At 39.7% G+C, this 22,546-nt stretch overlaps 1 protein-coding gene and 1 pseudogene across 2 annotated transcripts in view; both read right to left on the bottom strand.

Moving 5' to 3' along the window:
* Positions 1 to 22,546, bottom strand: part of DCP1A (decapping mRNA 1A) — a 59,325-nt gene that overhangs the window by 29,068 nt on the left and 7,711 nt on the right. For both annotated transcript variants that reach the window (XM_077749482.1, XM_077749491.1), the window contains one exon: positions 1,576 to 1,642. In XM_077749482.1, coding sequence (XP_077605608.1) covers positions 1,576 to 1,642 — 67 coding nt within the window. The remainder of the gene's footprint in view (positions 1 to 1,575; positions 1,643 to 22,546) is intronic.
* Positions 2,562 to 3,971, bottom strand: LOC144219799 (large ribosomal subunit protein uL16-like; annotated as a pseudogene).

The following is a 22,546-nucleotide window of genomic DNA, read 5'->3' as shown; positions in this document are numbered from 1 at the left end:
AGGGATACAGGAGTGCTGATGCATAGGGGCACATGTACCCCAATGTTCATAGCAGCACTCTCAACAATAGCCAAAACATGGAAAGAGCCTAAGTGTCCATCAACGGATGAATGGATCAAGAAGATGTGGTTTATCTATACCATGGAATACTACATGGCAATGAGAAACAATGAAATCTGGCCATGTGTAGCAACATGGATGGACCTTGAGGGTGTTATGCTGAGCGAAATAAGTCAGGCAGAGAAGGACAAATATCATATGTTTGCACGTATAGGAGGATTAGGAGGAACTTGACGGAGGAACAAGGGGGAGAAGAAGGGCGGAAATGGTGGGGGAAAGGGAGAGAGGCAAACCATGAGAGACTCTTGAATGCTGACAAAAACTGAGGACTGATGGATGTGGGGGGGAGGGGGGATGGGCATGGAGGAGGACACTTGTGGGGATGAGCACTGGGTGTTATGTGGAAACTAATTTGACAATAAACTATTTGTAAAATAAATAAATAAATAAATAAATTTAAAATAAATAAATTAAAAAAAAGTGGTTTATCTATATGATGGAATACTATATGGCAATGAAAAAGAATGAAATCTGGCCATTTGTAGCAACGTGGATGGAACTTGAGGGTGTTATGCTGAGTGAAATAAGTAAGGCAGGGAAGGACAGATACCATATGTTTGCACGTGTAGGAGGATTCGGAAAAACTTAACAGAGAACCATGCGGGAGAAGGGGAAAAATAGTGGGGGAGAGGGAGGGAGGCAAACCATGAGAGACTCTTGAATGTTGAGAACAAACTGAGGGCTGATGGGGGTGGCAGGGAGGGGAAAGGGGGTGATGGGCACGGAGAAGGGCACTTGTTGAGATGAGCACTGGGTGTTATATGGAAACCGACTTGACAATAAACTATTAAAAATAAAAAAGAACATTCATGCAATGAAACGACTTTCCAGATTCCAAGATTCTGACCTACGAAGCATCTCCTGGAACACAGCCCATTAGTGACACAGGGGACGACTGCACCTAGAGGCGGCGCCACAGCCCAGCTCACTTCAAGGAAGCGCGGGCAGGAGTCGTCTACATGGCACTGCTCATCTCACCAGAGCCTAAAGCAGCCTGCCTGTGCCCTGGGTGCGGTGCTGTCCTGTGGAGTTAGCTCTAAGCACATTTTTAACAATAAGGGTCTGGTTAAATTATGATTTGTCCTCAGGGCTGGATAAAATGACAAATACCACAGAGGACTCTCTAGTGCAAACTGGAAAAAGGCTGTTGAATGAAAAGTAGGAGGTACAGGGTGATCCTATTTTTGTAAAAAACCACCACACACTGACCTAATGTATAAATAAAAAGACAGGAGGGAAACAGACTAAAACACTAACAATGGAAGTAGTAGGATCACAGGTAATTCTAGTTTTCTTTAAACTTTTCTGCCTCTTCCAAATTTCTGACAATAAGCAGGAAATCAGGAGAGAAATATGAGTTAGTAGACTCAGTAATGAAGATAAGTGAGGGGGAAAGTAATTTTTTCAACTCTCATATATCATGAATTAAATCTATGTTGTAACATAAATACTTACTCAGCCATGAGTTTGGCTATGCGATGACAGTCATTCTTGTCATAAAACCAGATGCTGTATATCGACACTTGAAAAACAAAGGAGAGAAAAAGATAAGGGAAAATGCGGTTTCAACATTTGTGTATACGTAAATACTATATTATTACCATGGAATGTCACAGAATTTACCATCAACAGAATTTACCATCAAACCCTCAAATTGTTAAGAGTTCCTCTAAAGAAAAAAAAAAGGCTCTCCCTTAAACTGTTTAATGAAATTATTAATAAAATTAGGATAGGTAAAAGATTCAGGTGAAAATTATAAAAGAAAGCTTTTAGACATGATTTCCAGATCTCATTGAGCCTAAGGTGCCACTAGGTGTAAGAGGTACCATTATTTTCTGTATTACCAAGAAAGAAAAATGCTGTTAAACTACGAACATTGCGAGATGCATTCCAAATCGACAGTAAAATGTGAAAAAAAGTGTCTTAATTATTGAAAACCAAGTTCACCCACCAGCTAACCAAACAACAGAACCTCTGTCAATCTCTTAAAGCTTGAAATACAGAATTAGCAGTTTGAATAAAAACAAACACCAGCTCCAGGTTCAACCTACGGTCAATATCGTTCACGCAGGAAATGGAAATGCTGGGGCTGAGCTCAGTCTATCACACTTCTTTTCCTTTTTCATTCCCAGCATGTGTGGTGGGATGAACACTAAGAAAACCCTCAAAAACTATTTGGTGAATAGATAAATGAACTTTATAATTAAAGGTAACAATACAAAAAAAACACTGTAAATACTTATTGGATTCAGTGGAGTAGAAACACAGAATTGTCAGTCAAAACAAACACACGAATGGCTATGGCACATTGCTACCATGTGCGCGCACCATGACACTCACAGCTTGGTCCAGGCTGTACCTCCCTCCATACTTACAATGACTGGTACAGGCAGTGTACATATCATTATGCCTTTTTTTAAAAAAAATTAAACTTTATTTTTTTAAAGACAGGAAGTAGGATTTATTGGTGGGCATGAATAAGGAGGCAGCAGTGCCTGGCATTTGTCTAAGAGGCCATGATTAGGGATATATGTGACCCAACAACCATCTGGGATGAGCTGCTTTTCAGCCATCACATCTTCAAATTTGTCCACATTAAACTTAGCTCTACTTTCTGGAAACGTGGATCTTCTGGTGGCCAGGGGACTTGAACTAGGCCCTACGTAGGGCCTCAATCACATGCTTCTGGGTGGACATGATGACATGGCCAATGTGGACCTTAAACACTGTGTCCTGGGGTTTCCCAAAGGCACTCTGCATACCTGTCTGGAGTCGGTCAACCCCAGCACAGGACAATGTCTTGTTGATACAGATGATGGGGAAGGGGTGGAGCTGTACTTGAATGTGAAAACCGTCTTTGCCACAGCTTTTCACCATGTACTTGTTGGCAAAACTACAGGCAGCCTCCAGGGCTTTAGAGCAGAACTGCTCATATTCAGCTGACACCATGAGGCCATACAGTGGGAACTCATCCAGGTTTGCCTTCTTCTGCCCCAGGTCAAAGATGTGGATATTGGCATCAGGGACATTTCTGCAGAAGTGAGACTTATGTTTTGTTCTTATAATACCGGTAACACCATGGCAACACCAGGATCTTCAGTGGCGTGCCAAAGGAAAAGGGCTAAGTTACACTTTTAATTTTGAAATAATTGTAGCTTCACACACACTTAGAAAAAATAAACAGAGAATATGCGTGCCCTTTGTTTCCTTCGTTGGTAACACTTTGTAAAACTATAATATGATATCACAGCCAGGCTTCTGACATTGACAAGGTCAAGTTATAAAACATTTCTGTGGCCACAAGGATCCCTGGTGGACTTTTATGACCATGCCCTCCTTCCTTAATCCCTATCCCCCATCTCTGACCCCTGGCAAACACACTAATCTGTTCTTCGATTCTTTAATGTTGTAATTTCAGGAATGTTATAGAATATAAGCAGAATCATACAGTATGCAACTTTTTGAGATTGGGTTTTCTGACTCAACATAATTCTCTGGATATTCACCCAAGTTGTTGCTTGCATCAATAGTTCAACTCCACCCCTGCTCTCTTTTCTGGCTATGTAGTATTTCATGCTGTGGCTATACCTGTTCAAATGTTTATCCACTGAAGGACACGTGGTGTGGTTCCAGTTTTGAGCTATTAACAAATAAAGCAGCTATGAATGTTCATACACAGGTTTTTGTGTAAATGTAAGTCTTCATTTCTGGGTTAAATGCCCCAAAGCACGGCTACTGAGTCACAGCAGCTGCATGTTCAGTTTAAAGAAGAAAGAAATTCTATTCTCTAGAGTGTCTGTACTATTTTATATTCCTACCAGCAACGCATGAGCGATCCAGCTTCTCCACATCCTTGCCGGCATCTGTTCTTCTGTTTTTAACTTCATCCATTCTGACAGGTATTAGTGGCATCTCACTGTGGCTTTAGTTTACATCTCCCTAAAAGCTAATGATGCTGAACATCTTTTCATGTGCTTCTTTCTCATCTGTATTTTCTACTTAGTCAAATGTCTGTTCATGTCTTTTGCCCTTCCTAATTGGATTTTTTTTACTGCTGAATTTTACAAGTTCTGTAGATATTCAAGATACCAGGCCTTTGTTGGATATGTGGTTTGAAAATATTTTCTGTCTGTAGCTTGTTTTTCATTCTCTTAGTAAGGTCCTTCCAGAACAAAGATTTTTAATTTTGACAGGTCCAACTTACCAATTTTTCCTTTTATGGATCATGCTTTCAGCATCAAGTCTAAAGAATACTGTGCTGATGGACCTGCAGTAACAAAATTTTCTGTGATTTTTACTAAAAGGTTTATAGTTTTACATTTCAGTTGGTAATCGATTTTTTAAAATGTTTTACTTATTTCTGAGAGAAAGAGGGAAAGAGAAAGGGGGACACAGAATCTGAAGCAGGCTCCAGGCTCTAAGCTGTCAGCACACAGCCTGATGCGGAGCTTGTACCCAAGAACCATGATATCATGACCTGACCCGAAGTCAGACACTTAACCAATTGAGCCACCCCAGATGCCCCATCAGTTGGTAATCAACTTTGAGTAGTTTTTGTATAAAAAGGTTTAGGTTAAGGTTCTTTCTTTCTTTCTTTTGGTCTAAATATTCCAGCATTATTTGTTGAAAATGCTCTCCTCTGTTTATTGAGGAATCTTTTGTACCTTTGTCAAATATCAGTGGGGCATGTTTGTGTGGATCTATTTCCAGATTTATGTTATCCTATTTATGTGTTTATTCCTCCACCAGTACCACACTGTCTTGATTCCTGTGCTATAATAGGCCTTAATAACTCCCTCCACTTTATGCATCTTTTCCAAATTGTTTTAGCTTCTATGGCTTGTGTTTTTCCATATAAGTTTTAGAATAAATTTGTTTATGCCTACAAAAACTTTGCTGGGAGTTTGACAGAAAGTGCTTTAAACCTACAGACTAATTTGGGAATAAGTGAATTTGTGCTATGTGGAGTTCTTCAATGCACAAGCACGGTTGATCTCTCCACTTATTTAGATCTTCTTTGATTTCTTTTATCAGTAATTTTCAGCACATAGATTCTGTATATGTTTTGTTAAATTTATGCCTGAGTACTTAATTTTCCTTGTAAGGATTATAAATGGTAGTTTGTTTTTAAGTTTATTTATTTATTTTTTAGTAATCTCTAAACCTACTGTGGCGCTCTAACTCATGACCCCAAGATCAAGAGTCGCATGCTCTTCTGACTGAGCCAGCCAGCGTCCCTAAATGATAGTTTTTTTTGTTTTTTGTTTTTTTTAATGTTTTATTTATTTCTGAGAGAGAGAGACAGTGTGAACAGGGAAGGGGCAGAGAGAGGGGGAGACAGAGAATCCAAAACAGGCTCCAGGCTCTGACCTAGCTGTCAGCACAGAGCCCGACACGGGGCTCGAACCCACGAACTGCAAGATCATGACCTGAGCTGAAGCTGGGCGCCTAACCAACTGAGCCACCCAGGTGCCCCTAAATGATAGTTTTTAATTGTGACCGATTTTTGAATGTTGATCTTGTATTCTCATACCTTACCAAACTCATTAATTAGTTCTAGGAATTTATACTTAGTTCTGTTATCTGTGAATAACATTTTTATTATTTCTTTTTCTCTTCCAATATGTAGGCCTATTTTTCTCCTGCCTTACTGCAGGGGTCAGAACTTTCAGTGCTATGTTGCTCAGCAGTGCTGACAGTGGACATCCTTGCCTTGTTCTCAATCTTACAGGAAAACATTCAGACTTTCACTATAAATATAATATCGGCTATAAGTTTGTTGTACATGCTTTTTATCAAGATCACATAATTTACTTCTATTCTGAACTTATGAGTTTTTATCATGCATGGGCATGGCTTTTTTTCTGCATGAAAAACACAAAATATGATCATGTGATATTTCTGTTTCATCTTTAGTCTGTTGATGTGGTAGAGCAAACTGATTTTCAATATATTTTTTTATAAGTTTCTTTATTTTTGAGACAGTGTGTATGTGTGTGCACACAAGTGGGGAAGGGCAAAGAGGGGGAGAGGGAGGGAGGGAGAGAGAGANCAAACTGATTTTCAATATATTTTTTTATAAGTTTCTTTATTTTTGAGACAGTGTGTATGTGTGTGCACACAAGTGGGGAAGGGGAGAGAGGGGGAGAGGGAGGGAGGGAGAGAGAGAGAGAGAGAGAGAGAGAGAGAGAGAGAGAGAGAGAGAGAGAATCCCAAGCAGGCTCTACACTTGATGTGGAGCCTGACAAGGGGCTCAATCTCATGACTGTGAGATCGTGACCTGGGCTGAAACTAAGAGTCAGTTGTTTAACTGACAGAGCCACTCAGGTGCCCCTGATTTTCAATACTGAGCCAACTTTGCAGATCTGGAATAGAACCCATTTCTGTGTATTGCTGAATTTGCTAATATTTGGTTGAGTACTTTTTTCATCTACTTTTTGAGAGGTATTGGTTTATGGTTTTCTTTTACTGTACTGTCTGCCTTGTTTGGGTGTCACAGTAATACTGGCTTAATAAAATCAGTTGAAAATTGTTCCCTCCTTGTCTGTTTTCTGGAAGAAACTATGTAAAATTAGTGTTAACTCCTCTTTAAATTCTCCAAACCAACTAGGTCTGGAGATTTTTTGTTTTTGGATTATGAATTCACTGTCTTCAATAGCTATAGGACTATTCATGTTAATAGGACTATTCATGTTACGTTTTATCTTGGCTGAATTTTGTAGTTTGGGTTTTCAAGGAATTGGTCCATTCCTTCCAAGTTATCAAGTTTATGGCTATAAAACTGTTCACAGCATTAGCTTATTACCTTTTTAATGTCTGGAGAATCTATAGTGATATCCACTATTCTATTCCTGATACTGGTACCTTGTGTTTTCTTTTTCTGTTAGTATTGCTAATGGTTTATGAATTTTATTGATCTTTTTAAAATTTGGGGTGCCTAGGTGACTCAGTTAAACATCCAACTCTTGGCTTTGGCTCAGGTCATGATCTCGTTGCTTCATGGGTTTGACCCCCACATTGAGCTCTGTGCTGACAGTGCAGACAGAGCCTGCTTGAGATTTTCTCTCTCCCCCTCTCTCTCTCTCTGACCCTCCCCCACTTGCGCTGTCTCTCTCAAAATGAACTTTAAAAAGATTTTTAAAAACCCAGCTTGTTTCATTATTTTTCTCTTTTCATATTTTCAATGTCATTGATTTCTTCTTCTATCATTTTTATTCTTTTCTTACTTCTGTATACTTTGAGCTTAATTTGCTCTTCTGTTTATAATTTCTTGAATTAAGAATTTAGTAGGCTCTCAGCAAGTATCACTTGAAGGTGTGGGAGGGGTTCCCCATGGCTAGGCCACCTGGTGTGCTCTCCCAGAAGAGAGCGTCTGACCTGCACAGATGAAGACTGTTCCCAGGGCTAGTGATGTGACTCTCCCTCTACTTCTACCTTCCCTCGGTGGGAGGGAGGGACAGCACTTGCCGGGTGGCACTTATTGTCAGCAGGGCTCCTAATCCCTTCAGCCAGTTTTTCTGGGCTCACCTGATATTGTTGGCAGGACTACCACTTGATCCAGGAGGGGAATGAGCCTACCTGCCCTGCCCTGGGTTGGAGGTCAATGAATACCAGGCCTGGGTCTCCTTCTTCTGTTGGGTGAGAGGGTTGTAAGACCCTGTTGCTGTGTTGTTTTGACAGTTCTAGGTCTTCCCCTTTCTACCTTTCAGAGTTCTCCTGATTATCTCTTGAGTTATTTCTGGGTTTTATAGCTGTATTTAACAGGGATAAGCAAGGATAGACAAGTAACTCTACGCCATCTTGTTTGGATCAGAAGTCTCATTATGCACTTCTATGGACGGAAACTGAGGTTCATGGAAAGACTAAAGAGCTTATTAAAAATCAGAAGAAAAATGTCTTAGAATTGTAGCTAGAACTCAGGTATTCTCATTCTTAGGCCAGTGGTCTTGACACCACACAGCCATTGCCTCGTTACATGAAGTAACACATTTTTTTTTTATAGAAACAAAAAGTTAATGAGCCTTAATTATGCTTTAAGACTAAAGTAACACATAAAATAGACTATAAATAAGTTTAAAATATACAATAAAAGGATGACAGAATATAGACTTTTAGTCACCATGCTGTATATTACAGCCCTATAACTTATTTTGTAACTGGAAATTTGTACCTTTTGACCTCCCCTCCCCTCTTCTCAGGTGATGATCAATCTGTTCTTTATATCCATGAGCTTTTTTGTTTTGTTATAAGTTATTTATTTTGAAAGAGAGCAAGCAAGGGAGAGGCAGAAGAGAGAGAGAGGGAGAGAGAGAATCCCAAGCAGGCTCTGCGCTTTGAGGGGGTTGAACTCACAAACTGTGAGATCATGACCTGAGCCGAAATTAAGAGTTGGAGGCTTAACCATCTAGGCCATCCAGGCATCCTGTTTTTTGTTTTTCCCCTTAAAGATTCCACACATTAGTGAGATCATACAGCATTTATCTTTTTTTTTTTTTATCTCATCTATTTCACTTAGCATGATGTCCTCAAGGTCCATCTATATTGTTACAAAAGGTAAGGTTTCATTTTTTTTATGGCTGAATAATATTCCATCGTGTATATATACATTTTCTTTTTCCATCCATCCATTGACGGACTCTTAGGTTGTATCCATATTCTGGCTGTTGTAAATAATGCTACAATAAACACGGGAGTGCATATATCTTTTCATATTAGCATTTTCATTTTTTCAAATACCCAGAAATGGAATTGCCAGATCATATGGCAGTCCCGTTTTTAATTTTTTGAGTAATCTCCATACTGTTTTCCATAGTAGATGCACCAATTTATAGTCCTAGTAACAGTGCATGAGGGTTTGCTTTTCTCCATATCTTCTCCAACACTTGTTACTTCTCGTATTTTTTTAAAGTTTTGTTTATTTACTTTGAGAGAGAGAGAGAACAAGTGTGGAAGGGGCAGAGAGAGAGAGGAGACAGAGAATCCTAGGCAGGCTCTGTGCTGTCAGTGCACAGCCTGATGCGGAACTCAATATCATGAACCATGAGATCATGATGTGAGATGAAATCAAGAGTTGGATGCTCAACTGAGCCACCCAGGTGCTCCTGTTATTTCTTGTGTTTATTTTTTTAATTTTTGAGAGACAGAGAGAGACAGAGCACGAACGGGGGAGGGGCAGAGAGACAAGGAGACACAGAATCTGAAGCAGGCTCTAGGCTCTGAGCAAGCTGACAGCACAGAGCCCAATGCGGGGCTTGAACCCATGAACCGTGAGATCATGACCTAAGCCAAAGTCTGACACTCCACCGACTTAGCCACCCACGCGCTCCTTCTTGTATTTAAAAAAAATTGTTTTTAGATGTTTATTTTTGAGAGGGAGAGAGAGACAGAGCACAAGCAGGGGAGGGGCAGAGAGAGAGGGAGACACGGAATAAGAGAAGCATGCTCCAGGCTTTGAGCTGTCAGCACAGAGCCCGACGCGGGGCTTGAACCCATGGACTGTGTGACCATGACCTGAGCTGAAGTCGGATGCTCAACCGACTGAGCCACCCAGGTGCCCCTTGTATTTTTGATAATAGCCATTCTAACATGTATGAGGTGACCTCATTGTGAATTCAATTTGCATTTTCCTGATACTAGATGTTGAGCATCTTTTCATGTACCTGTTGGCCATCTGTATGTCTTCTTGGGAAAAATGTCTATTCAAATCTTCTGCTCACTTTTTTAAACAGGTTGTTCATTCTTTTGCTATTGAATTGTATGAGTCCTTTATATAATTTGGTTATTAGCCCGATATCAGATACGTGACTTGCAAACATTTTCTCTTATTTGCTAAGATGCCTTTTCATTTTGTTGATGGGTTCCTCTGCTCTGCAGAAGCTTTGAGATGATATAGTCTCACTTGTTTATTTTTGCTTTTGCTGCCTTTGCTTTTGGTATCAAATCCAAAATATCACTGCCAAAACTGATGTCCAGGAGCTTACCACCTATGTTTTCCTCTAGGGGTTTCTTGGTATCAGGTCTTACATTCAAGTCTTTAATCTATTTTGAATTTATTTTTGTGTATGGTGTAAGATAAGATAGTAGCACATAGCTGTCCACTTTCTCCAACACTATTTACTCAAGACATGGTCTCTTCCCCATGGTATGTTCTTGGTTCCCTTGTTGTAAATTAATCTGTCCACATATGTGTGGGTTTATTGTTGGGTACTCTATTCTGTTTCACTGATCTATGTGTCTATTTTTGTGCTAGCACCACACTGTTTTGCATACTACACCTCTGTAGTTCATCTTGAAATCTAGGATTGTGATGTCTCGGGCTTTTTTCTTCTTAAATTTGGCTATCTGGGGTCTTTTGTGGTTCCATACACATTTTAGGATTGTTTGTTCTATTTCTGTGAAAAGTGTCATAGCAATTCTGATGTGAATTATACTCAATCTGTAGATTGCTTAAGGTAGTATAGACATTTTAACAATACTGATCCTTCCAATCCAGGAGCATGAAATATTTTCCCATTTATTTGTGTTTTCTTCAACTTCCTTGATTAATGTCTTATAGTTTCCAGTGTACAATAAAAGCTATTTTAATGGTGAACCTTTGTTTCATTCTGAACATCATCCTATTATACAAAAAACTTCATGGCCAGTCACAACTTTAAAGTTCCCTTTTTGACAGAAATAAAAGATTAGATTTTTTTCAGTTGTCATCGTAGAAGGAGTGAAAACATTGATATTCAGAGTGAGCAAATGGCTTCATTTTATGAATGAAGATCATGAACATGAAATTTTTTCCCTAACCTGTTCATAAGGGGGACTTGTCTGGTAGAGAAACCCTTCAGTTTCACTAAAACCATCCTTGACTGTTGGGCTCCATATCTGGCTATGTGTCCTGCAGGTGACTGTGCACATAGCTACCACACTGCCGGGTTGGTTTTTGTTTTCTGAGCCTTCATTCAGCCGGATGTGAAGAGTTTTCCATGTTTGGAATCCAGGTTCACAGAACTGCAAAACACCACCACTGCTTCAAACAGAATCAATGTCTAATGAATAACAAGTAATTTTGGAATATTTTAACATGATGGAAATAAACAGCTTTGATATCCCTTTGACAAGGAACATAGAGGAAGCTCTGTTAAAGACGAGGTATTTATTTAAGCAGCATCTTCCACAGGGTCTGGTTATGTTCCTATTCCTCGTGGCGAAGGATTGCTCCTACATAGAGTAATCAGATTGGGCTTTGAAAAGACTCCATATATGGCAAGTACACGCAACCATCTTTCTTTAAATATGCCTCTTACCACCTTGGCTAAAGAACACACAAAGCACAAGAGTCCAAACACAAGATTCCAGTTTTCCTCTAATGGACTCACCCATACAACTTTAGAGTGAGGAGAAAGTTTGTGATATGCAATACATTACACTCAGAGCATTTTTGGGGCTAAACGGGCATTTAATAATGTTTTCATAAGGGGTTTGAAAGCCCAACTCTTAAGAATTTCATACGGATAATCAAAATAAACCCAACAGAACTATCAACTTATGTTGACAAAACTTCACTTTCATCCTCCCTTCTTCCTTTGAATACACTAAAATTTAGCAATAAGACACACATCTTCCACTCTTGTACATTATCAAGTAAACTGCCAAAAGAGACCCAAACACTTTCAAAGGCATGTTTGCAGAAGAAATAAAGATAAGGAAGCTATAACGATAGCTTAATGGGTAAAGGATAAGAGTCACACTCGATTCTGCCAAAAGTGGACCTGTAGAGGTTCAGACACGCATCCAAGAATCAGCTCTGTCTGCCAACATATCAAATGCTCGGTGCATGCAACTGGCAAGAAAGCCCTGAGAGCTGCCCCTGAGCCTGTCACTGTCACCGGTGAGGAAAGACAGACAAGTTCCCAGATAGCTGAGGACCTGTCTCCAAGCCAAAGCCAAGTATTCTTCCCTCCAGAGAACTTCTACTCCAAGGCCCAACACATACTGTGAACCATTCATTTGCCGAAACATCCTGAAATAACTTTCCTCGATTAACTACAGCACAGAGTAAGGATTTGACAATACAATATTATTTTGCTGTGGCAAATAATGATGGCATCCTGATTTATAAATGGTTTTTCTCAAGACGAAAGCAAACTATTTAGTTATTGGACCCCCACCATATTCTGCAGCTGTTAACAGCTGTCCTAACTATGTCATGCGGCATAGGCAAGTCACTGAAGAGTTTGGGAGCATGGTAGGATATTTAATTACCTTTAAGTTGTACTTCCATGACTACCTTTAAGTTGTACTTCAAAATGCGGAAAAGAATATCCAAAATTAAATGTTTCCTTTGCCTTTTAAATGACAGCATCTTTCTTTTGAAAGTGAAAAACAAGACCGACAAAGGATTAAAGCTATTAGATTATTTAATATTGAGAAATTCAAAGACTTTTTTAAATGTTTATTTTAGAGAGAGTCAGAGAGACAGAGAGTTAACAGCAGGGGAGGGGCTGAGAGAGAGCGACACCCAGAATCTAAAGTTGGCTCCAGGCTCAGAGCTGTCAGCACAGAGCCTGATGCAGGGCTCGAACCCATGAACCGTGAGATCATGACCTGAGCTGAAGTCAGAGGCTTAACCAACTGAACCACCCAGGTGCCCTAATATTGAAAAATTTTAAAAAGCTGAGGAGCAAGACTATTCCATTTCTGCAGAGAGCAGGGTTTGAAGATCCAGCAGCCTATTATGACTTGATGTTACAGCTCACTCTGCTTCTCATCTAGAATGGTATACGGCATGTATAAGATCAAGAAAATCCAAATTAATGTGGAGCCTTTGTAAACTCCCTTGAGACTTCTTGACATGCTGTGAAATGTCATAAGAACAGAGCTGGGAATCACTCTCATGCACATGTTGTCTTTTTGATTCACTTATTATTTAGATCTGACCTACTTTCTAAAAGGATCTGAGGAGGTTGGAGATTTTCTCAGTACGGTGCCAAGCAAAAAAGGGGTTTGATAAAAAGCTTTTTGGCAATGGCAGTTAGAGTTATAATACTTCTAAAGATGATACTGACAAAGATCCCCTACAAAGAAAGGAAGAACAGGAAAATGTGCTTTGAATATAGCCAAAAACATTTACTCTAAACATAAGGAAGAGCCTTCTGATTGTAAAAGTAATCTAAGTATGGAATAAATCATGTAAACATAAGCCTGCCCCAACTAGTGAAAGTGTNGTCTCCCTCTCTCTCTGCCCCTCCCCTGCTTGTGCTCTCTCTCTCTCTCTCTCAGAAATAAGTGAATGAACTTTAAAAAAATAAAAATTTAAATTGCAGTGTCTATTTAGTGAACACTGATTAAAAGACATAGGCCGGGAAAGTTTAAAATGCTATTCTGCAAGCTCTTTGGTTTAGTATTTTCGCATTTAGAGCCCCTCTCTAAATTAAATCAAGCCTGAAATCATTTACTGGCAGTATCACTTCCACGGTCCCTTTTAACACTGTAATCTTAGTACAGGATTCAGATGCATGAAATAACCACTGAACTTTTTTTAGAAATTAAGAAAATAAACCCAGAGAATATTACAACTGATTGTTTCCAGTTACAGACTTCCTATTCTTAAATAACGGGCAACTCTAAATAAATAAAACAAGTCACACCAGGGCTTGCCCCCTGCTGTTAAGTTTTCTGCCACACAGTACTTGCTGCTCCTAAGGCAGAGCTCCTGGGGGGGGGAGGGGGGGCGGCGCACTGCAAGTGATTATGGCTATACCAAATGTTGGACCTGTCCGACCCCTAGTGGTCTATTCACCCCAGTGTCCTGCACGGAAATCATCACTTTTATGTAGCATAAGGGACAACAAAGGTTGGGAAGCATGGCTTCTGGCCTCCAAGGAGCGGAGTTCCTGTTTTCTGTGCTCCCCAAAATCAACACTGAGGGCTTTGGGAAACGGTTCAAATAGTAGGTGAGAAAAGGGGGAACTTCTTTCTCTCCTTTCCCTAACTTCCCTTCTATCTCTATCTTTTTCTACCACTTTACCAAGACATCATCCAAACCAGGGTTGTGAGGAGACACAGCGTGCGGTGGCATCGGTGAGGCTGTGGGGGGCGCGCCCCACCCAGAGCTCCTGACCATCAGTGCTTACAGGGATGCAGGTGCCGTGTGGCCATACAGACATTTTGTCACAAGAAGGAAAGATAGAAATCCAGGGGTCTGTGTAACATGTCCTTTTTAAATGCTGGTAGCAAATGCTTATCCCATGCCTTTCTTTAAAAAACAACAGCAAAACCGCCCCAAAACCAAAGCCTGCCCAGAGGTAGGGACTTTGTAAGTAGCCCAGATCTGCCTGGATCTGCCAGAGGGCTAACCTCAAGGGCTTAGTCTTGAGGTTTATTCTGCCTACTCCAGAATGGCTTCAAGTCTTCTAGTGGTTACGCTGTTTCAATTTTTACCTCCACAATGAACTTCACTTTGTAAACACAAGGCACAAACCTGTATACATACATATAAAGAACAAATCTCTACCACTTGGCTAGAAGTAATTGCTTTTCTTTGCCAGTTCTCAGAAGAGAAAATATTAATTCTCTAAAAGAGATAAATGGTGTATTAATAGTTAACTTTTAAAATATTTTAATTATCATAATACCACAATGAAAAACAAAGATAAAATTGCATTTTACCTGACAACTCTACTTTTGAGGGGAAAAAAGCCAGTATTTAGTGAGATACAGTGAAATGAATCTGCTTTGGAATTTTTGAGATGTTCATGGACTTACAAAGTTAACCGGAAGGTACCTGGTAGAGGCCCTTCTAGAGATTCTACTAGAACACTACAGGCTCTATCGGTAGAGGCTCTATCAGAACACTAAATAGTGGCCTGCGACAGACAGAAAGCAATACAGACATTTGAAATGTCTGACCTAACAGTGTCACCAGGTCAGCCTTGGAGACTAAGTCACACTCCATGTTTTCATGGTGTTTTTACCTCTTCAATCTACTAACGTGGCAACAGCAAGGCTCTTTCCTTATCTTTGTCCAGAAGGCCAGATTAATGCAGTTGCCACAGATCCTTTCTCCTGCACTGATTACAGAATCACACCAAGCACAGCACTTCTGCCGCGGATGGTGAACACTGCCTGCCTTTCTTCAGGCTGGTCAAGCAGCACTGTGCTGAATTCGAAGATCACAGGGAATGGACTGCAGAGCTTTTAGAATTGTTTATAAATTCCTCTTTTAGTTTGGAGGTAGAAGTCACATTTTTTGACCTGACAAATTGTAAACTTCTCTTGCAAGGACATTTCCTGCACTGTGCTTTGAGTCTGAAGATTTGTGCAAATGCCAGTAGCCACCTACCATCTCTACTGTTCTGAGTCTTGCCCTTGAACTGAGAAAGGGCAAGCAGAGACAAAAAAGTACACATTACAGTGTTTCTTCTACTAAAACTTTCCATTTGGCAGCTGCGTTTTCAACACTATGGAAATGAATCTCCCTGCCTTTTCTAGTGATCTAATTTTAATTAAAAACGCTCTCTATCAAGAGACTGATGCCCGATATAAAGGAAAAGTTGTAAGTGAAGCGGAAACAAAGACGTACTTCTCACAGGCTTTTGGAGGTAAGTTCTTACACTTGATCTTAGCCAAAAGGCTGAGAAGCGATGGAGGTAAGTTCTTAAAAATCTTAAATAGCAATAACATTTTTATTTTCAACTCCCTGTTATAGTGATGTGTTGTTGTTAAGAAGTTACAGGGCAACATACTTTGTTCATTTTTCCAAAAATGCTTTTGGATTATAGAAAACATTTTAAAAAATGAAAAGTGGCATTCAGTGGGAGATCCATGCCCTGAGGTGTTGGATGGAGGAAACATGAATAACTGTCCTTGTTTATTTTTCAGTAAAAAAAAAAAAAAAATCAAAGTCTAACACATAAAGTAAAATAAGCTTATTTTTGGGTGGGGGGGGCTAAAGCCACCATCATACACTGGTCTAAGGAGGGAATAAAGTTAGGTCTGAAAAGATAAAATCTAGGTTGTGTATTTCTTCTAATTAATGGGTCAGTGTTGCTGCTAAAAATGACCAGGAAAAAACCCTAAACATGTAAATTCCCCCACAGTCTCTCTGGTGGATCAGATTTTCATTAGCACTAGCCTAATCATTCAGATTTATGGCTGATATTTCTAATCACAGATTTTAAATCATTAATTTTTACCATTAATTAACAGAGCTATTTTGGAGTAAATATTCATAGCACTGGGATTAATATAGTAACATATTTCATTAAGAATCTTGGCCCTTATCAGAAAGGTAGAGTTCTAACACAATTTAATGACTTCTGATTATAATTTTCTAAGGAAATCTAACAGAAACTAAGGACTAAAAAACTAACTAAAATTTTTTAAAAGTACATAATAGTTTTAATCAAAACGGTACATATAGCACTTGGTAAAGTGCTTGGTAAATGATAGATATTCATTGAGTATCACTGTATTAAGATGTACATCTGAGTTAAATAATCAGCTTGTTTGTTTAAAAACAGAGTAAAAGACAATACCAAAATAGTTTTTGCAAAAGGGAATAACTGAATGCCAGAAGTGACTTTATACAACTTAATGGGACCACAAACCTTTACTTTATTATTTTCAGTGAACCAAGTTACAATATAGACTGTCTTGCTGTAACAGAGAGAAAAATCAATTTTGCTTACTTTTACTTCTTTGTTGACTCATATACCAAATTTTGGATTAAAAAAAAATTGCTCAGAACCCTGTTTACAGAAAGTAGTCTGGGGGCATTTCAAAATTAAATTTCCACAGAAGTGGAAATCAAAAGACCCCTGACTCTGGTCTTAGGGAAAGTGCCTTCTAGAAGAAACATACTCCAAAAGGTTGGTTGCTTGTAGCAGGGGCTTGCCAAATGCTGGCTGAAGGAACAGTGGGTAACAGAAGCACGATCTCCTCAGTGCAGAAGAGTGAACAGTGGACACCAGTGCCCTGTGAGAAGATGGGAAATGTATAGATCCCATACCTGCTTTTTCAGAGGCCAGTTTCTATATGGAGAATAACTATCCTAGTACCATTTACTGAAGACGATACTCTTCTTAGCATTTTATTTAGGTATGATGGTAAAGATTTTAAACTACTGACCCAACATTTTCCTGTTTGTGAGTGTATTCGGATCTGTTTTTTTCCTGAATAACTTTTGTTATACTATGCTTCTTCTAAGACACCTTATAATCTAAGTCTAAACATACAGGCAAAAAAGTCTTTATAGCAATTTCTTGTTATAAAAAAAAAAATGTATTCCCTACATTTAGTTGTAATATATAAAAAACATATAGATTATTCCGAATATTGCCCAATCTGTCCCCCATCTCACTCTTTTTGTTGTTGTTGGATCAATTAGGTTATGGGGGAGAGTTTTTATTGTTGATTTTGTTCTATCCTTCTATTGAAATTTCTATGTTCTGCAGTTAATTGGCACTCATCTGTATTTTCCTTCTACTTAACCCAGATTTCTTTTGTTTTCTTAACTTCGTGGGCTATGTGGCCTACATATGGTAATTTTTATAAAATCCTAATATGTATTTGAAAAAAAATGCAAATTCTCAAATTACTGGAAGCAGGGTTCTTTATATGTCCATGAGATCAAGTTTATCTGTACTGTTTAAGTATCTCATAACCATCTGCTTTATCTGTCAATTACTGAAGTGGCCTGTTAAAATCTCCCCTGATGATTATAGATTTTTTACATTGGATATGTATTTCTGGCACACACTAGGTACATACCAGTATAGTATAGCTTTATCTTCTAGGTAATTCATTCCTCTTATCATTAGGTGGCAACTTCAGCCCCTGATGCTTTTCACCTGAAATCTATCAGGTATGATTAGCGCAACTACAGCAGCCTTGTTTGGTTCACAGTTGCATGATAGATCGCATTCCATCCCCTTACTTTCCATCTTTCCAGGTCTTGAGTTTGAAGTTTTCTGAAAACACCATTATTCACAAATTCTGTATCTTCATCCTGCCCTAGAATCTCTTTGAACTGGCAAGTTTAGTTCACTTAACATTTTGTTCTAATTACTGATTAATTTATTTCTGCCATTTTACGTTGGGCTCTCTATTTCCCATGGTGTCCATTCACTCCTTTCCCCATCCTGGGTTGTACTGGTTTAAAAGACATCCTGTTTGTTCTGCAGTGGTTACCCTGAACCATCTGAACACAAACAGCTTGAGTTAAGTCTATGGTTAATCAATTTATCTATTCTTACCTCAGTCATAGGATGCTTTAGGTTTGAAGAGCTTTTACCTTAGTATTAGTGTCTAGTATTTTTGCTTCGCCTTAAGAAAAAAATATTTATTTTGAGAGAGAGAGAGAACACAAGCAGGGGAGGAGCAGAGAGAGAAGAGAGAATCCCAAATAGGCTCCCTGCTGTCAGCGCAGAGACCAAGGAGGGGCTCGATCTCATGACTGGGAAATCATGATCTGAGCCAAAATCAAGAGTCAGATGATTAACCGACTGAGCCACCCCTGCACGCTGCGCACCTCTGCTGAGATCAGTCATTTCACGGTTTTATATAGTCCATGCTTATTTTAATTCACCTCCTTTTCTTTGCTCATTATAGTTTGTAAACTTCATTTCTTACTTCTGTACTCAATTTTANCAACGCAGGGCTCGAACCCACGAGTGGTGAGATCATGACCTGAGCTGAAGTTGCACACTTAACCGACTGAGCTACCCAGAAACCCCTACATTTATTTATTTTTGAGAGAGAGACAGAGCATGAGCAGGGAAGGTGCAGAGAGCGAGGGAGACACAGAATCTGAAACAGGTTCAAAGCTCTGTCAGCACAGAGCCTGATGAGGGACTCACACTCACAAACCATGAGATCATTACCTGAGCTGAAGTCAGATGCTTAACCGAGTGAGCCACCCAGACGCCCCTCAATTTTCTTATTTCTGGACCAAATTAAATACAGTTCAGGATTGGTTGCACTAGGAGCATTTCGAGTGCTCAACAGCCATGTGTGCCTAGTGGCTACTGTACTGGACAGCACTGCCTCAGAAGCACCTGCAGCAAGGGAATGCTGGAGGCAAAAGTTGTTTTTGTTGAAAAATGTCTTTATTTTGTTCTCCTGAACTACTGAAGTGGGCACTGCTTTTTCCTCACTACTCTGGAAACATTATTCCTTTGTCTTCCGAACTCAGTAGCTGCAACTAAATATGCTGTCAGTCTAACTGATGCCCTTTGTAGGTAATCAGTCTCAAGTAGCCTTTAGTTGCTTCTCTTTGTGTATTTCTATTTATTATGCTTGGTGCCTTATTCTGCTGCCTAAATCTGAGATTTATGTCTTTCAAGGATTCTAGAAAATTCTTAGTTGTAATCTCTTCAGATACTGTCTCTCTTAAGCCTATTTTATCTTCTGAAATTATTTTCTGTTATGTTAGACTTTCCAAGTCTATGCTCTTGGTCCCATTTTCATTTCTTGAATGAATTCTGAAGAATTCCCTCATATGCCCTTTTCTGTTCTTCAATTCTCTTTTCTGTTGTTACAAATTAACTGCTGAGTCCAGGTAAAGAGTTTATTTCAAAAATTAAAATTTTAATTCCTAGGAATTCGACTTGGGTTATTTTTCGAAGCTACTTATCACTTTATTTTATACATGTGACATTTATATCCATTAAAGTCTCTGTCTGATCATTTCATTGACTACAGTTTCTGGGAAGGTTTGGCTAATCCTGCTGTTTGTTTGGTCTACCTTTCACTGACCGTGAATTATTTTCTTGTAGAGTTAGTACTTTTAGACCATGAGGCTTATCAATCCCCGGGCAATCTGGGTATTCCTCTTTAAGGATTTGCATTTGCTTTTATCAGGTGTCCTAGAGTACTCGCCAGCTGAGGATCAATTTTTATGTGAGTTTTTGGCCTGGGTAAGAAATAATACTAAGTGGGGGCGCCTGGGTGGCTCAGTAGGTTAAGCATCCGACTTGGGGTCAGGTCATGATCTCGTGGTTCATGGGTTCAAGCCCCACATCAGACTCTGTGCTGACAGCTCAGAGCCTGGAGACTGCTTCAGATTCTGTGTCTCCCTCTTTCTCTGACGCTCCCCCGCTCACGCGCGCTCGCTCTCTCTCTCTCTCTCTCTCAGAAATAAATTAAAAAAATATTTAAAAAAATTTAACAACAACAAAAAAAGAAATTATACCAAGTGAATGGTATAACCTGAACCCCAAATCCTGTATGAGAGAAGGCTCACAATTTCCAGGGGTAGACATTTTCCTTCTAACCCAGAGCCCACACTGAGATAGATAAACTTGCCTTGTCCTCCTCTTTGGTTATGGGCTGGTATCTTTCTAATTTGTTAATATGTAGCTCATTAGGGGGCCTGGCTGTATGTATGTACAGGTGTCTCAGCTCTACCTCTCCACTTGTGAGAGCTCATGGCCTTATCTCCTGGCCCCATGTAACTGTAATGGGGTCCTTATTGAAGGAGAGCTCCATACATAAGAAGCCCTAAGAGGAGGCAGCCAGTGTCAGTTTATAAGCTCCTCACTTCAGCCCTCAGCTCTCACTCTGATGCTGGCCACTGAAATGACCCCTATTCTCTTTTTGACTAAGCTATGCGTTTATTATTTTATATAGCAATTCTAAATTAGGCTTGTAAGAGGAAGGTTTTCTGTCATGATATTGCTGGATAGGAGTTGAAGGATATTTTCTTTGATATGCCTTTGGAACTCCTGGAAGTTCAGAATCTCCAAAGAATGGTTTTATAACACAGTTGGTAAAATGGATTCTCTTTACAAATGAAAACAGAAGATAGGCAGATCGGTAGCAATGCATGTTTACAGGGCGAAAAAACTATATTCCTTCAACTAATCAAAGATAAAATTAAAACTATCATCAATGTTTTCGGGCGCCTGGGTGGCTCAGTTGGTCAAGCATCCGACTTCAGCTCAGGTCACGATCTCGTGGTTTGTGAGTTTGAGCCCCGCGTCGGGCTCTGTGCTGACAGCTCAGAGCCTGGAGCCTGCTTCCAATTCTGTGTCTCCCTCTCTCTCTGTCCCTCCCTCACTCATGCTCTGTCATTCTCTCTCTCAAAAATACATAAACATTAAAAAAAATTTTTTTTAAACTATCATTAGTGTTTTTTTAGGAAGAGGTGTCCACAAATCAAACACCATTACATTAATCCCAAGTTTTAGACAGGAGGGTGCTAGGTGTTCCAGTGTATGGATCAAAATGAACACTGTGACCCACTGATCAGAACTGCTTCTGTTGAGAGTTTAAAAAAATTTGTAAGCTCTAATATTTCTCATTTTTAACATGTATAGATTTTCCACTTACCATACCTCAGGCTGTCTAGTAATGGGCCTTGTAATATCTGAAAACAATATCTGTAAAGACACACAGCGTCTCCAGCTTGTCCTGTGCTGGTTAGAAGGGGCGTGAAGGAGGACACCATCGGCCTGGGTTCTAAGAAAACCTGGATAATATTAAAATCCCCATGACTCACTTTTTAAAAATATCATTTGGCTTGGGTCCAAGATGGAGATAGAGCCTACAATATTTTATATATGCACAAGTGCCTGACAAAATATCTTCATGTATATGATGCCCTTTTAAGATAAGCAGGTCAGATCAGTGGTTTACATGATTTATTCAAGGTTACAGCCTGAAAATGGCAAAGCCTAGAATAGAATTTGTTCAGAAAATTAAATTTCATGCCAAAAGAGTGTTACCATGGCGAAGCCACCCTCAGGGATATCTTCTGCAGCCTTCGTATCTAGGAACCACTTATAAATTTTAAAAAAGAACGACTAAATGAGAGGCATAAAAATCTAATCCAAATTCAGGTACGGCGCAACAAAAGAGTGTGCTTAGAGGGAGCATGGGTCCGTGCTTCAGATTTCTGCTGTCCACCATGTGGCCACTATAGGCACGTACGGTTACTTACATGCAGATCGGTTAAATGAAATAAACCGGAAAAGAACAGAAAATGTGCTGGCCGCCCAGCCACACTCTGAGCGCTCAGCAGTAGCCACACGCAGGTGGCAGCTCTGCGGCACAGGACTGGCACAGATCGTTTCCATTACCAGAGCTCTAGCGGGCAGCCTTGCTCTAGAATGTGGATGGATGAAGCAAGTAATTTTACTGTTGTAGCCATCCAGAAAGAACATGCGCTTTGACAATCCAAATTCTGCTTAGGTCAACTTATAAACCTGTGCCTCTTGAGCAAGTTTCTTAACTTCTCTGGGACTCTTGTTTCCTCACTGTGAGTCAGAAACAGGGTGTTAGGAACTACACCCTTAATTAACTGCAGAATCTGCAGTCTTCCCATCCCCTGCTGTGGCCTCAGAGGGGCTGCCTGGCTGCCACAAGGCCCTTTGATCAGTACAGAAATCTACTGCTTCCAGAATATTCAACGGAATCACCGACTGAAGCCCTTGGC

Source organism: Crocuta crocuta, unplaced genomic scaffold, assembly GCF_008692635.1.
Source record: "Crocuta crocuta isolate KB4526 unplaced genomic scaffold, BGI_CrCroc_1.0 scaffold463, whole genome shotgun sequence".
Classification (NCBI taxonomy): domain Eukaryota; kingdom Metazoa; phylum Chordata; class Mammalia; order Carnivora; family Hyaenidae; genus Crocuta; species Crocuta crocuta.
This window is presented reverse-complemented; position numbering and strand designations above follow the sequence as displayed.